General features: G+C 44.8%; 1 protein-coding gene across 3 annotated transcripts in view; it reads right to left on the bottom strand.

The window, feature by feature from the left end:
• SH3GL1 (SH3 domain containing GRB2 like 1, endophilin A2) overlaps nt 1-15,179 on the bottom strand; it is an 81,802-nt gene that overhangs the window by 21,371 nt on the left and 45,252 nt on the right. For all 3 annotated transcript variants that reach the window (XM_032231136.1, XM_032231058.1, XM_032230986.1), the window contains exons 2-3: nt 2,812-2,880; nt 141-213 (exon numbers count right to left, since the gene is read on the bottom strand). In XM_032231136.1, the coding sequence (XP_032087027.1) occupies nt 141-213; nt 2,812-2,880 (142 nt within the window). The remainder of the gene's footprint in view (nt 1-140; nt 214-2,811; nt 2,881-15,179) is intronic.

Here is a 15,179-nt window from a genome sequence, read left to right on the forward strand (position 1 = left end):
AGCCATTTCCCCCCTCAGAGAGGTGGTGAGAAGTCTTTTTAGAGTTTCCAAGGGGGACGTGGCCCATGCAGGTTTTTCTCAACAAAAATCACAACAGACGGAACAATCGTGGCCTGTGATAACGACGGCATAACTCTCACCAGGGTTCGGCTGCAGGTATTCCGTCGTTCTGGCCAAAATTTCCGTCACAGCCTTGCTGGTAAGGTCCACTTTCTGCAGAAAACAGAAGTCGTGAGTTGACAAAGTAATCAAAAGGTTGAGAAAGAAGGGGATGCATTTGGAAGTTCAGACTGTCCTCAACACTTACAACAGCTTTGTTTAGTAACCTTAGGCTTACAACTTAAAATGACTTAAAATTGGGGGGGGGGGGTGTCTCAATGGTGGTCGCAAGTCGAGGACTACCTGTGTTATTATATAAGAGTAAAAAGTTGAGGTTTGATGGTGTTATCTTATTCTGGTGCACCGAACGGAGCCGGAAGTCAGTGTTTTTTCTTTCTTTTTCCCTTTTTCCCTACACTTTTCCGTTCCCTTTTTCCTTCCTTCCTCTATCTTCCTTACTATTTTCCTTTGTGTTTTTGCATTTTACGTTATGATAACCTACTAAGAAAAAAGAAAGACACGAATGATGGGATTATTCTAAAGAGATTCTCTGGTTCTGGAGGAAACTAAATGATGAAATGTGAAATCTACCCAAAAGATAAGGAAGGCTGGGCAGGGTTGTGTTTTTGAGCATGGCGCCAGGTGCATTGCGAAGCTGAAGTGTGCAGGTTGCTCACCTGAGAGCAAATAATTGTATTAGTGGCCACACCCAGCCCTGGAATGCCCTCCCTATCAGAACAATATTAGATATCACTTTTATTATATTTGCCAGGCTAAAGGTGTTTTTCTTCTGCCCAGGCGTTTCAAGCGTCTATTGAAACGCCTATGTATCGCAAAGGTTATGTATCTCAAACTTAAACGTCAATCAAAATGACGTTATATAAGGCACTACAGAACAACTAGGCACAAAGACAGTTTCCCCCCCGAATGCCATCACTCTGCTAAGCAAATAATTCCCACAACACTGTCAAACTATTTACAAAGACTGTATTACTATTATTCTCATCCTTCCTATTACCAGTCTCCTTTCCACTTATGACTATAACGTTGTTGCTTGTATCTTTACAATTTATATTGTTTTACATAGTTTCCTAGTATGATTTATGTTGCTTGCTTATTTAGTATCCTATGACTATCACTAAGTGTTGTATCTTATGATTCATGATGAATGTATCTTTACAGTGACTATAATCATGATTTTTCACTTATATCTTTTACACTGAGAGCTTATGCACCAAAGACAAATTCCTTGTGTGTCCAATCAAACTTTGCCTATAAAGAATTCTATTCTATTCTATCCTGTAATTCTATTCTACTCTATAATTCTGTAATTCAATTCAATTGTACTCTATTCTATTCTGTAATTCTGTCCTATAATTCTATTCTATTCTATTACTTCTATTCTGTAATTCTATTCTATAATTCAATTCAATTGTATTCTATAATTCTATTCTATTAATTCTATTCTATTAATTGTATTCTGTAATTCTCTTCTGTAATTCTATTCTCTTCTGTAATTCTATTCTCTTCTGTAATTCTATTCTATTAATTGTATTCTGTAATTCTATAATTCAGTTCACTTCAATAGTATTCTGTAATTCTATTCTATAATTTTAATTAATTCTATTAATTGTATTCTATTAATTCTATTCTGTAATTCTAATTCTATTCTATTCTTATTCCTTTCTTTCAATGTTTTAATGTGCAAGGAACAGGAGTTTTCATTTCTCCTGAAAGGTATTACAAGCCTAAGTATTTATATACAGGTAGTCCTCGATTTACAACAACCCATTTAGTGACCATTCAACGTTACAATGGCACTGAAAAAAAGCGACATGACCATTTTTCACACTTACGACCTTTATGGTATCCCTATGGTCATGTGATCAAAATTCAGATGCTCGGCAACTGGTTCATATTTACGACATTCGCAGAAGGTCCCGGGGTTTTGTGACCTTCTGACAAGCAAAGTCAAGGGGGAAGCCGGATTCACTTAACAACTTCAGCGATTCACTTAACAGTTGTGTTGCTAACTTCACAACTGTGGTGATTCACTTAACAATAGTGGGCCAGGAAGTCTGCTTCTCTGTACTTACAACTGCTCGGTTGGAAACCAGATACATACATACATACATACATACATACATACATACACACACACACACACACACACACACACACACACACACACACACACACGATGTTCAGGAAATTGTTGAAAACTTTTCTCAGGCCTTGGGATATGAACCTTGATTTTTTAAAAATTGTTATGGATTGTTATTTTTTGTGCATCATGTTCTTTGTTCCATCATGATTGTTTCTTGCTTTTAAAGGTGGAAGCCGCTCGGAACTGTGCGACCTCTAAATAGCAGACTTAAATCAAAATTAAATTTAAAAAAAAAATCATTTCAACTCCTATGTTATATGGCTCTGCTAGGTTTTGGGGAACAGCTAAGGTTGAGCTAAATGCTGGAAGGTACCAAAGACACTGCATGCATTGAGAGCATGAGTTTCCAAACTTGGCAACTTTAAAACTTGTGGACTTCAGCTCCCAGAATTCCCCAGGCAGGAAAACGACTGGGGAATTCTGGGAGTTGAAGTCCACCAAGTCCTCAAGTTGCCAAATTTGGAGAGCCCTGATGTAGACATTGCCCATACTACAAAAAAATGCCACTTTCCCCATGCATTAGTTAGTTGGTTATCTTTACACACCTTCTCCATTTCTTTGAAGTCCTCATCCAGTTTGGTTCCTTCAGCTCCGCCCACCTTCTCGCTGACCAGCTGTGAACCAAAGAAAACCCCAAAGGTTATTTTTTTAAAAAAGAGGAGCATTTTATCTATTGCAATTAGTCCTCGTTTAGCGACTGCCTGGGAGACTGACTGTTCATGGTTACGATAGGGATGGGGAAGAAAACAAAAACTTTACGACGGATCCTCCGATTTGCAACTTTCACGGGGCTGGCAAAGCAAGCGACAGCTGAATGAAGACTGTGTGGAGAAAAGCAGTTTCACTTAGTGACTGCTTCGCTTAACGACCGTGTTGGTGATCCCAATTGTGGCTAAATGACGACAGGTATGTGTTTATTACAGGTACTTTGACACCACCCAATTCAATGACACCCCCCCGATGGCTTACGAAAAATATAACAAACCGCAATAATAGATTTCAAACTAAATGACCTCCCAGTGAAAAGGACGCCATTTACCCTAAATACTAATCAAAACGCAGAACTGTAAATCCTCATTCTCATATACAGCTAGCCCTCGACTTATAACAGTTCATTTAGTGACCATTCAAAGTTACAACGGCACACTGACAATTGAGCCCAAAACGTACGTTGCTAAGTGAAAAATTTGTGAAGTGAGTCAGCTGAGCCCAAAAATTCTGTTGCTAAATGAAAGATATGTTAAGTGAGTTTGCCTCACTTTATGACTTTTCTTGCCACTTTCCTTGTTGAGTGAATCACTGTGGTTGTTGAGTGAATCACTGCGGTTGTTAAGTGAATCACTGCAATTGTTAAGTGAATCACTGCAGTTGTTAAGTGAATCACTGCAGTTGTTAAGTGAATTGCTGTGGTTGTTAAGTGAATCTGGCTTCCCCCCTGACTTTCCTTGTTCAGAAGGTCGCAAAAGCGGATCACATGACTCCAGGGCACTGCAACCGTCGTAAATATGAACCAATTGGCAACTTTTGATCACGTGACCAAGGAAATGCTGCAAGGTCATAACGGGGAAGTCACATTTTCCAGTGCCGTTGTAACAGTCACTAAATGAACTGTTGTAAGTTGAGGACTACCTGTAATTACAATCACATTCAAGCACCTGCCCCGTAACACCCCAGATTTAACAATTGTCGGTAAAAAGGAATAAAAAATTCAGAGAGCTCCATCATGGGGAACCTATGGGGTTCACCGACAAATGCGCGCTCGACAAATGCGCGCCGACGAAACCGCAGCGAGAAAACCACAAGGTCGAAATCGCGCCGACGAATGGGTGCAGAAGCGTGCCGACAACTGCGCGCCGACAACAGCATGCCTTCAACAAACAACTAATAACAACCTAATAACCCTAACCCTAACCCTGAATCTAACCCTAACCCTTACCTTAACTTAAATCACGCTTTTGTGGCCGCGGTTTTGTCGGCACGTTGTTGTCGTGTGTGCATTTGACGGGTCACGAACCTATGGCACATCTGCTGGAAGTGGCCCACAGAGCCATCTCTCTGAGCTCTCGCCCGTTGCTCTTCTGGGTTCCGGCTAAACTGGTCTTCATGCGCGCAGGAGTGCCTGAAACCGGAAGAGGAGACGCCTGGTGCACATGTGTGTGGTGGATGGCTGCTCTTTCAGCTTCCAACGCGCGCATGTCCAATGGCCGCCAGAGGTGGTTTTCTACCGGTTCAGCCCACTTCGGCCGAGTAGGTAGTAACTCGGCCTGCCACGCCCCCAAACGGGTTCTCTTGGCGGTGCCTGTTTTTTGCTTCTGCACAGAAGCATTTTTTTAGTACTGCACATGAGTGCGTAGCATGTATCAAGTGTGTGTGTGCTTGCGTGCGCAGCGCATCCTTGAGGGAAGTGATAGTAGCAGCAGCCGGAACCCACCCCTGGGGCATTCGTGTGTGAAGACAGGCTGGGCGATGCCCATGTGTGTGCTGGACACTGGAAGATTATCTTCCCGGCGGGAGGCTGCTCTTCCACTTTCCCGCGCGTCCATGCATGCCAGTGGTGGGTTGCAGGCGGTACGCCCCAGTACGGGTGTACCAGAGCCTGCCCGGAGCACGGGGTACTGTTCTGGTATGGTGCTCCGGAGGGCCCACCCGCCCGCCCGAACTCCTCACCTGTCCTTTAAAGGCGCTTCCACACACATGCATAGGGCATACAGCACCTGCCGACGCTCCAGAGAGCAGCTGGAGCATTGCAGAGGCTTGCGGAAGCGTCACCGGCAGCTATAATGCATGCGCACACTGTGCGCGTCCATCTAGGCGATGCCAGGCCCGTTCCAACCATACGGGTGAACGGGATCCAGAACCCACCACTGATGTGTGTCCACCAGCTGGTCGTTGCTCGCGTATGCACGCCAGAAACCGAAAGACCAGATAGCCGGTGCACATGCCGGAAACCGGAAGAGCAGTTGCCCAGCGTGCGAGGGCGTTCCCATTTCATTTGCCAACAACGGGTAGCGGATAGGAAAGTACCTTGCGAAGCAGAACCGAAGAATAACCACAAAACGCAAACATCTGCAAATAGAAATAGAACGACTGTGGCAAAAGAAAGCAGAGGTAGGGCTGATATAGGGATAAGGCGACTTGGGTGCCATCCCGAAACATCTGGAGCACCTTTTAAAGCAGCTTTGCTGGCTGAGGAACTCTGGGAGTTGAAGTCCACAAGTCTTAAAGTTGCCAAGGTTGGAAACCACTGTTTTTAAAGCATCGTCGGCATTGACAGCATCGTCACAAGAGCCGAGGTGGCGCAGTGGTTAAATGCAGCACTGCAGGCTACTGCTAGATCAGCAGTTCAGCGGTTCAAATCTCACCGGCTCAGGGTTGACTCAGCCTTCCATCCTTCCGAGGTGGGTAAAATGAGGACCCAGATTGTTGGGGGCAATATGCTGACTCTCTGTAAACCGCTTAGAGAGGGCTGAAAGCCCTATGAAGCGGTATATAAGTCTACTGCTATTGCTATTGCTATTGCCAGATTCCCCCCTTCAGTCAATTGCTGGACTCAAAATAGTTGGCAACCTGCGACGGTGCCTTTCACAACATCAGATAGCAACATCTGCCTATCGCAGGTCATCGGGAAAGGCCTCGAGGTCCAAATCCAGTCTAAACATCTGGCTGTGCAACCAACCTTAAGGAGGATTTACTTATAAGAGGATGAATCAGAAGGCCTATTAATAAGCAGTAATAAGGATTAGTTTAAACATGTTTGGGATAAAGACAAGTCTATCGCCTGATGCAAATTGTAAAAAGTAACTAATTAAAAATTATAAAGAACAAGAAAACCAAACCAAAAAACTCAAAAGAATCACTCACTCGATGCAGTCAATTTTCTGGGTCAATTTTCTATGTTTTTAGCACCCTAACAGAGTTTGGGGTGGGGAGGGGGACCGTATTAGGAATACAGCTTGGAAGGGACCTTGGAGGTCTTCTAGTCCAGCACTCTGCACAAGCAGGAGACCCTACACCATTTCAGACAAGCGGCTGCCCAGTTGTCTTCTTAAAAAAAAACCTTTGACTGATGGAGTATCCACAACTTCTGGTGGCAAGCTGTTCCGCTGGTTCCACATCCTCACTTGAATGAATGTTGAATGTTGAATGTTTATTTTATTTATATGCCGCCCTTTCCCCCCCGAAGGGGACTCAGGGCGGCTCACAACTCAAACCAGGGAAGGGGGATACAAACAAAAATTAAAACGACACCAAACAATACATAATTTAAAAGCACACAACAGTCATACCATTCGAGGAGGGGGGCAACAGTTCTTTAGCCCCAGGCCTGTCGGAACAGCCAGATTTTAAGGGCTTTGCGGAAGGCCTGGAGGGTGGTGAGGGTTCGAATCTCCACGGGGAGTTCGTTCCAGAGGGTCGGAGCAGCCACAGAGAAGGCTCTCCTCCGGGTAGAGAGGAGAGCCTTTCAGGAAGTTTCTCCTTAATTCCAGGTTGCTTCTCTCCTTCGTTAGTTTCCATCCATTGTTTCTTGTCCTGCCCTCAGGTGGTTTGGAAAATAAATTGACCCCCCCCTCTTCTTTGTGGCATCCCCTCAAAGACAGGAATGCTGCTATCATGTCCCTCCCTTCTTTTCTGTAGGCTAGCCAAGCCCAAATCCTGCAACCATTCTTCATATCTTTTGGTCTCCAGAGCAGGGGGTTGGACTAGAAGACCTCCAAGGTCCCTTCCAACCCTGATTCTATTCTATTCCATTCCTTCTCTGCTCTATTCTATTCTATTTCTATTCTATTCCTTCTCTATTCTATTCTATTCCTTCTCTATTCTATTCTATTCCTTCTCTATTCTATTCCTATATTCTATTCTATTCCTTCTCTATTCTATTCTATTCTTTCTTTGCTCTATTCTATTCTATTTCTATTCCTATACCATTCCTTCTCTATTCTATTCCTATACCATTCCTTCTCTATTCTACTCTATTCCTTCTTTGCTCTATTCTATTCTATTCCTATATTCTATTCTATTCTATTCTTTCTCTATTCTATTCTATTCCATTCCTTCTCTATTCTATTTTATTCCTTCTCTATTCTATTTCTATTCTATTCCTTCTCTATTCTATTCCTATACCATTCCTTCTCTATTTTATTCTATTCCATTCCTTCTCAATTCTACTCTATTCCTTCTTTGCTCTATTCTATTCCTATATTCTATTCTATTCTATTCTTTCTCTATTCTATTCTATTCCTTCTCTAATCTATTCTATTTCTATTCTATTCCATTCCTTCTCTATTCTATTCCTTCTCTATTCTATTCTATTTCTATTCTATTCCATTCCTTCTTTATTCTATTTCTATTCTATTCCTTCTCTATTCTATTCTTTGTTCTATTTTATTCTATTTCTATTCTATTCTATTCCTATATTCTAATCTATTCCTTCTCTATTCTGTTCTATTCCTTTCCATTCCATTCCTTCTCTATTCTATTCCATTCCATTCCATTTTATTCCTTCTTTATTCTCTATTCCAGTGTTTTTCAACCTTTTTTGTGCAAAGGCACACTTTTTTCATGAAAAAAATCACGAGGCACACCACCATTAGAAAATGTTAAAAAATTTTAACTCTGTGCCTATATTGACTATATATAAAGTAATTTTCCCACGGCACACCTTACACTATGTCACGGCACACTAGTGTGCTGCGGCACAGTGGTTGAAAAACACTGCTCTATTCCATTCCATTCTATAATCCTATTCCATACTGTAATTCCCTTCCCTTTCCTTCCATAATTATAATCATCTTAGTTGCTCTTCTTTACACTCCTTTTAGAGTCTCAACGTCTTTTTTTTATATCGTGGCAACCAAAACTGGATGCAATATTCAGTTTGGTGGAGTTGGGAGAGGCCTTATTCAGAATAGAGCTTGGAAGGGACCTTGGAGGTCTTCTAGTCCAACCCCCTGCCCGGCTCAGGCAGAACATTCTATAAACCGTTTCAGACAAATGGTTGCCCAGCCTCTTCTTGAAAACCTCCAGTTTTGGAGCACTCACAGCTTCGACAATTAATTATTACAACTTATTAAACGCTACCTGACTCTTTAACAACGCTGGTTGGCTCTCAACCATCAAGCCGAGAAACCATCAATGTTTTTCCTCCTCAGCTTACCGTCACACCCAAGAAGCCTGGCTCCACGTGACTCCTCTAAAACACACACTGTACAGTACACAACCCCAAAGTTATCACAAAGGACGTTTGTATCGATGGTTTCATAAATGAATCGTTTGTGCCTGCAGTGTGCATGATACTGCAAATAAAAGCCAGCTGGGTGTGCTGATATTTTTTTTAGCCTTGACTAAATAGCCCAGCATAAGAAACGAAGTTAGCTGGGTGAAAATACCTACAGCTAAGTCCTCGACTTACAACGGTTCGTTCAGTGAACGTTCACAGTTACGATGGCCCTGAAAAAGGCGACTGGTGACCGTCGCAGCATCCCCGTGGTCACACGATCAAAGTTTGAGATGCTTGGCAAGGGGTTCCTATTTACGACGGTCGCAGCGTCCGTCGGGCAAGCAAAGTCAAGGAGGAAACCAGATTCACTTACCGACCAGGGGACTAAATTAACGACGGTGACAAGAAAAGTTGTAAAGGGGGGGGCACTAAAACGGTCACTAAATGAACTTTTGCCAAGTTGAGGACTATCTATATGTGAGGCTAAAGAAGGAGAGAAAGAGAGACCAAAATATTCTAGATTGCTCAATAAACTTCACCGCTCTGTTCCAATATTTGAGGGGCTGCCACGGGGGGGGGGGGGGGAGGAGTCAAGCTATTTTCCAAATACCAGAAGGCTGGACAAGGAATAACTACCATAATCAAGGAGAGAGATTCAACCTAGAAATAAGGAGGAACTTTCTGACAGTGAGAACAATCAACCCATGGAACAGAAGTTGCCTTCGGAAGTTGTGGGAGCTTCATCATTGGAGGCTTTCAAGAAGAGATTGGACTGCCATCTGACAAAAATGTAGGGTGTAGGGTCTCCTGCTTGGGCAGGGGGTTGGTCAAGATGACCTACAAGGTCCCTTCCAACTCTATTAATTTGTATCTGGGTATGGCTAGTCTAGTGAAGAGAAGGACCAGGGGAGACAGGATAGCAGTCTTCCAATATTTGAGGGGCTGGCACAGAGAGGAGGGGGGGGGTCAAGCTATTCTCCAAAGCCCCTGAAGGCCAGACAAGGAATAAGGGATGGAAACTGATCAAGGAGAGATTCAACCTAGAAATAAGGAGAAATTTTCTGACAGTGAGAATAATTGAATCCAGCTTATTTAAACCTTTCAAGGTAAAGTCAAATTAACCAAGCTTTAAGTGGGGGGCATTATAGAGCCGAGGTGGCGCGGTGGTTAAATGCAGCACTGCAGGCTACTTCAGCTGACTGCAGTTCTGCAGTTCGGCTGTTCAAATCTCACCGGCTCAGGGTTGACTCAGCCTTCCATCCTTCCGAGGTGGGTAAAATGAGGACCCGGATTGTTGTTGGGGGCGATATGCTGACTCTGTAAACTGCTTAGAGAGGGCTGAAAGCCCTATGAAGCGGTATATAAGTCTAACTGCTATTGCTATTGCCAGGAGAATCCAAAAACAGAGGAATAATACATGCATCAATCCATCCATCCATCAATCAGTGTTCCAATATTTGAGGGGCAGCCACAGAAAGGAGGGGGGGGGGGGTTGTCAAGCTATTTTCCAAGGCACTTGAAGGCCACACAAGGAATAGAGCCGAGGTGGCGCAGTGGTTAAATATAGCACTGCAGGCTGACTGCAGTTCAGCAGTTCGGCTGTTCAAATCTCACCGGCTCAGGGTTGACTCAGCCTTCCATCCTTCCGAGGTGGGTAAAATGAGGACCCGGATTGTTGTTGGGGGTGATATGCTGACTCTGTAAACCGCTTAGAGAGGGCTGAAAGCCCTATGAAGCGGTATATAAGTCTAACTGCTAAGTCTAACTGCTATAATTTAATTTAATTTATTAGATTTAAAGGCCGCCCAATCCCGGAGGACTCCGGGCGGCTTACACAGAACAAGAAAAGAAAAACAAACAAACAAAATAAATAAAAATAAAGATTAAAATTCTCCAACACGCATACATTCAAATTGGGGCTGGACCCTACATAATAAGGTCAACAGCCCCAGGCCTGCCGGAACAGCCAGGTTTTAATAGCTTAATGGATGGAAACTGAACAAGGAGAGATTCAACCTGGAAATAAGGAGACATTTTCCGACAGTGAGAACAATCAACCCATGGAAGAGAAGTTGCCTTCGGGAGCTGTGGGAGCTTCATCCCTGGAGGCTTTGGAGAAGAGACTGGACTGCCATTTGTCAGAAATGGTGTAGGGTCTCCTGCTTGGGCATGGGGTTGGACTAGATGACCTACAAGGTCCCTTCCAACTCTGTTCATCTGTTAATCTGGCTTCCCTTCCTCCTTCTTGCAACACTTTTGACTTTTGAGTTGCAGAGTGCAAACAATCAAAACCACAACACGGTGAGTGTGGTTTCCGCAGAGAGGAGAGAGAGAGAGAGAGACAAAGCTTCTGAACCCCCAGACTATGCAACGGCCGGCCCGGCCATGGGATCCTTGAACGGAACGTGATGTGAATGGAGGCCAAGGCGCCACCAGTTCCCACCCGGCTTAACCACAAGGGCCTGCATGTCTCAAGGAGAAGACGCCATAATCTGGGATCCCGGCTGTAAAGGATAAGGGAGGGGGAAGAGGGGGGGAGAGAATTAAATGGATGCAAGATTCACAGTTGCTGTGCCAGGCCATGCAACGCAGTGCATTACAATGCAAAGGAATTGGTTTCAATGCAAAGGAATTGGTTGCAATGCAATGCAAAGAAATTGGTTGCAATGCAGCGCAATGCAACACAACTGGTTGTAATGTAAGGCAACGCAATGCAGTGCAATTGGTTGCAACGCATTGCAACACAATTGGTTGCAATGCAACACAACTGGTTGTAATGTAAGGCAATGCAATGCAATGCAGCGCAATTGGTTGCAACGCCTTGCTCACAATTGGCTGCAATACAACACAACACAATTGGTTGCAATACAACACAATTGGTTTCAACAAAAGGCAACACTGCTGGTTGTGTAGCAACGCAACGCAAAGCAATTGGTCGCAGTGCTACGCAACACAACTGGTTGCAACAAAATGCAACACAATCGTTTGCAATGCAATGCAATCGGTTGCTATGCTACACAACACAACTGGTTGCGTCGCAACACAAAGTACAATCTCAGCTCCCACTTGTCTTTTGTGGCTTTCCTTTCTGGAAACATTTTTTTGGCCTTGCACATTCTCCCCAGCTCTTCAGCCTGGGGACGGGTCCAAGTGTGTCAAAGGGGGAACGCCAGCAGCCCCCTCCCCCCACCCCAGCCCCATGCATTCCAGCCGCTTCTGCCGGCTTCGCCAGCCAGCTTTGCCAAGGAGGATTTGAGCTGCTCTCCGCGGCCGTTTATGCCCGCATAGGAAACCTTGGCTGGCAGGTTTTTGCTGGAGAGCTCAGGAAGGTGGCCGTGAATCGGCAGAGACCCTAAGAAGGGACCAGGCTGAAAGGAGGACATCCAGGGGTGGCATTCAGCTGGTTCAAACTGGTAGCGGAAATCTGCCCACCCGCCCAGGCTCCATGCCGTCCCATTTAGACACGTTTTTTGAGGCCAAGCGCATGCGTGGAAGGCACAAGCGTGCAAAGCACATGCGGAAAAAGGCCGGGCACATGTGCGGCAGAGGTGGCATTCTGCCGGTTCGCCCCAGTTCGGGCAAACCAGTAGCAGCGGCGGCAGGAGGCTCTGCCCACCCACCCAGACGTCATCCCGGAGGCTCTGTGCATGTGCAGAAGTGCTGTGCGCGCTTCCGGGTCCGAAACGGTAGCGAAGGTAAAAGAATGTCATGTCTGATGCACGGAAGGGGTAAGCAGCAAACCGGTGGGAACAATATGTGAAACGCACCGCTGTGGACACTGTTCCTGTCCTCTCCCATCCTCTGGAGTCCATTTAAGCTCACGCTGACTGCTTCGGTGACTCCATCCAGCCCCCTCATTCTCTGCCGCCCCCTTCTTCTTCTTTTGCCCTCCATCGTTCCCAGCATGAGGCTCTTCTCCAGGGAGTCCTTCCTTCTCATCAGGTAGCCAAAATACTTGAGTTTCCTCTTCAGGATCTGGCCTTCTAAAGAGCCGTCAGGGTTGATCTCCTCTAGGACTGACCGGTTGGATGGCCTTGCAGTCCAAGGGACTCAGAGCAGGAGTCTTCTTCTCCAGCACCAGAGTTCAAAGGCCTCCATTCTTTGGCGCTCAGCCTTCCTTATGGTCCAACCTTCACAGCCATCTATTGCGACTGGGAAAACCACAGCCTTGACTGGACACATTTTGAGTGGCAGAGTGATGATATCTCTGCTTTCTAGGATGCTGTCTAGATTTGCCCTCCCCAGGAGCCAGCCTCTTTTAATGCCTTGGCTGCAGTTCCCATCTGTGGTGATCTTGGAGCCCAGGAAAATAAAATCTGTCACTGCCTCCATTTCTTCCCCGTCTATTTGCCAGGAATTAAGAGGGACGGATGCCACGATCTTCGTTTTCTTAATGTTGAGTTTCAAGCCAACTTTTGCACGCTCCTTTCTCCATAGTGAGGGGAGGAGTATCCAGGATGGGGTTGACCTTATCCTCTCGTTGATTGGACTGAGTCAGATAAGCCGCCGGTCCAGCAGGCACCGTAATGTAACGTGTGTTATGATGGATGTTGCACTAATATGTTCAAGTTATAAGTCAATAAAAAGTTTGAAACCTTAACAAAGGTGTGGAGTGGATGGCACAACGGGTCGGATAGAGTTCTTCGCCGATTAACTGGGCGGGTGCCTGGTGGACCAGGGGTGTGTCCCAAGAGCTTATCTGACTCAGTCCAATCAACGAGAGGATAAGGTCAACCCCATCCTGGATACTCCTCCCCTCACTATGGAGAAGAGGCGTATCAGGTAAGTACCAACACCCCTTTTCACCCGCATCAAGGGGCTCTTTAGTTCCTCTTCACTTTCTGCCATTAGAATGGTATCATCTGCACATCTGAGGTGGTTTGATATTTCACCCGGCATGTGGGTTAATGCCTCCCTCTTTGCCCCATTTCCCCCCACCCTCGGTCCTCCAATTTGGGAAAAATCTTTGAAAAAAAAGCACCTACCTCTCTCTCTCTCTCTCTCTCCCTCCCTCTACCTACCTACACACAATCTCTCTCCCTACCTACCTACTGTCTCTCTCTCTCTCTCTATTTCTCTCTCTCTCTCCCTCTACCAACCAACCTACCTACCCTCTCTCCCTCCCTACCTATCTACTGTATTTCTCTCTTTCTATTTCTCTCTATCGCTCTCTCTCCCTCTACCTACCTACTTACACACACACTCTCTCTCTCCCTACCTATCTACTGTATTTCTCTCTCTCTTTCTATTTCTCTCTCTCTATCCTTCTACCTACCTACCTATACTGTCTCTCTCTCCCTACCTACCTACTGCATTTCTCTCTATATATATGTATTTCTCTCTCTATCCCTCTACCAACCAACCTACCTACCCTCTCTCTCTCTCCCTACCTATATCTCTCTATTTCTCTCTATCGCTCTCTCTCCCTCTACCTACCTACTTACACACACACACTCTCTCTCCCTACCTATCTACTGTATTTCTCTCACTCTTTCTATTTCTCTCTCTCTATCCCTCTACCTACCTACCTATACTGTCTCTCTCTCCCTACCTACCTACTGCATTTCTCTCTCTCTCTCTCTCTCTCTCTCTTTCTCTCTCTCTATCCCTCTACCAACCAACCTACCTACCCCCTCTCTCTCTCCCTACCTATCTACTGTATTTCTCTCTATTTCTCTCTATCGCTCTCTCTCTCCCTCTACCTACCTACTTACACACACACACACACTCTCTCTCCCTACCTATCTACTGTATTTCTCTCACTCTTTCAATTTCTCTCTCTCTATCCCTCTACCTACCTACCTATACTGTCTCTCTCCCTACCTACTGCATTTCTCTCTCTCTCTCTATTTCTCTCTCTATCCCTCTACCAACCAACCTACCTACCCTCTCTCTCTCTCCCTATCTACTGTATTTCTCTCTATTTCTCTCTATCGCTCTCTCTCTCTCTACCTACCTACTTACACACACACTCTGCCTACCTACATACTATATTTCTCTCTCTCTATTTCTCTCTCTCTATCCCTCTACCTACCTACCTATACTCTGTCTCTCTCTCCCTACCTACCTAATGTATTTCTCTCTATATATATATTTCTCTCTCTCTATCCCTCTACCTACCAACCTACCTACCCTCTCTCCCTCCCTCCCTATCTACTGTATTTCTCTCTCTTTCTATTTGTCTCTATCGCTCTCTCTCCACCTACCTACCTACTTACACACACACTCTCTCTCTCCCTACCTACTGTATTTCTCTCACTCTTTCTATTTCTCTCTCTCTATCCCTCTACCTACCTACCTATACTGTCTCTCTCTCCCTACCTACCTACTGTATTTCTCTCTCTCTCTCTATATATATAGATAGATAGATAGATAGATAGATAGATAGATAGATAGATAGATAGATAGATAGACAGACAGACAGACAGACAGACAGACAGACAGACAGACAGATAGATAGATAGATATACTTAAAGTCACAACCCCTGGTATGCCCAAGTATGGGAGGAAGGTCATACTTCCACTCTCTGTCATTAGGCTCGTCACAAGAGACCATCCAGACAGAAACCCAATATTTTTTACTGTTGCCTTTTTTGTTACATTTGTTATATTTATGCTGATAAATAAATAAAGGGAGACTAGTATAGATCTATTTCAAGCTATTTAGCTCTCATCAGCTAGCCATACCCAAGTTTT

The sequence above is a fragment of the Thamnophis elegans genome, chromosome 1 (genome assembly GCF_009769535.1).
Source record: "Thamnophis elegans isolate rThaEle1 chromosome 1, rThaEle1.pri, whole genome shotgun sequence".
Taxonomy (NCBI): Eukaryota; Metazoa; Chordata; class Lepidosauria; order Squamata; family Colubridae; genus Thamnophis; species Thamnophis elegans.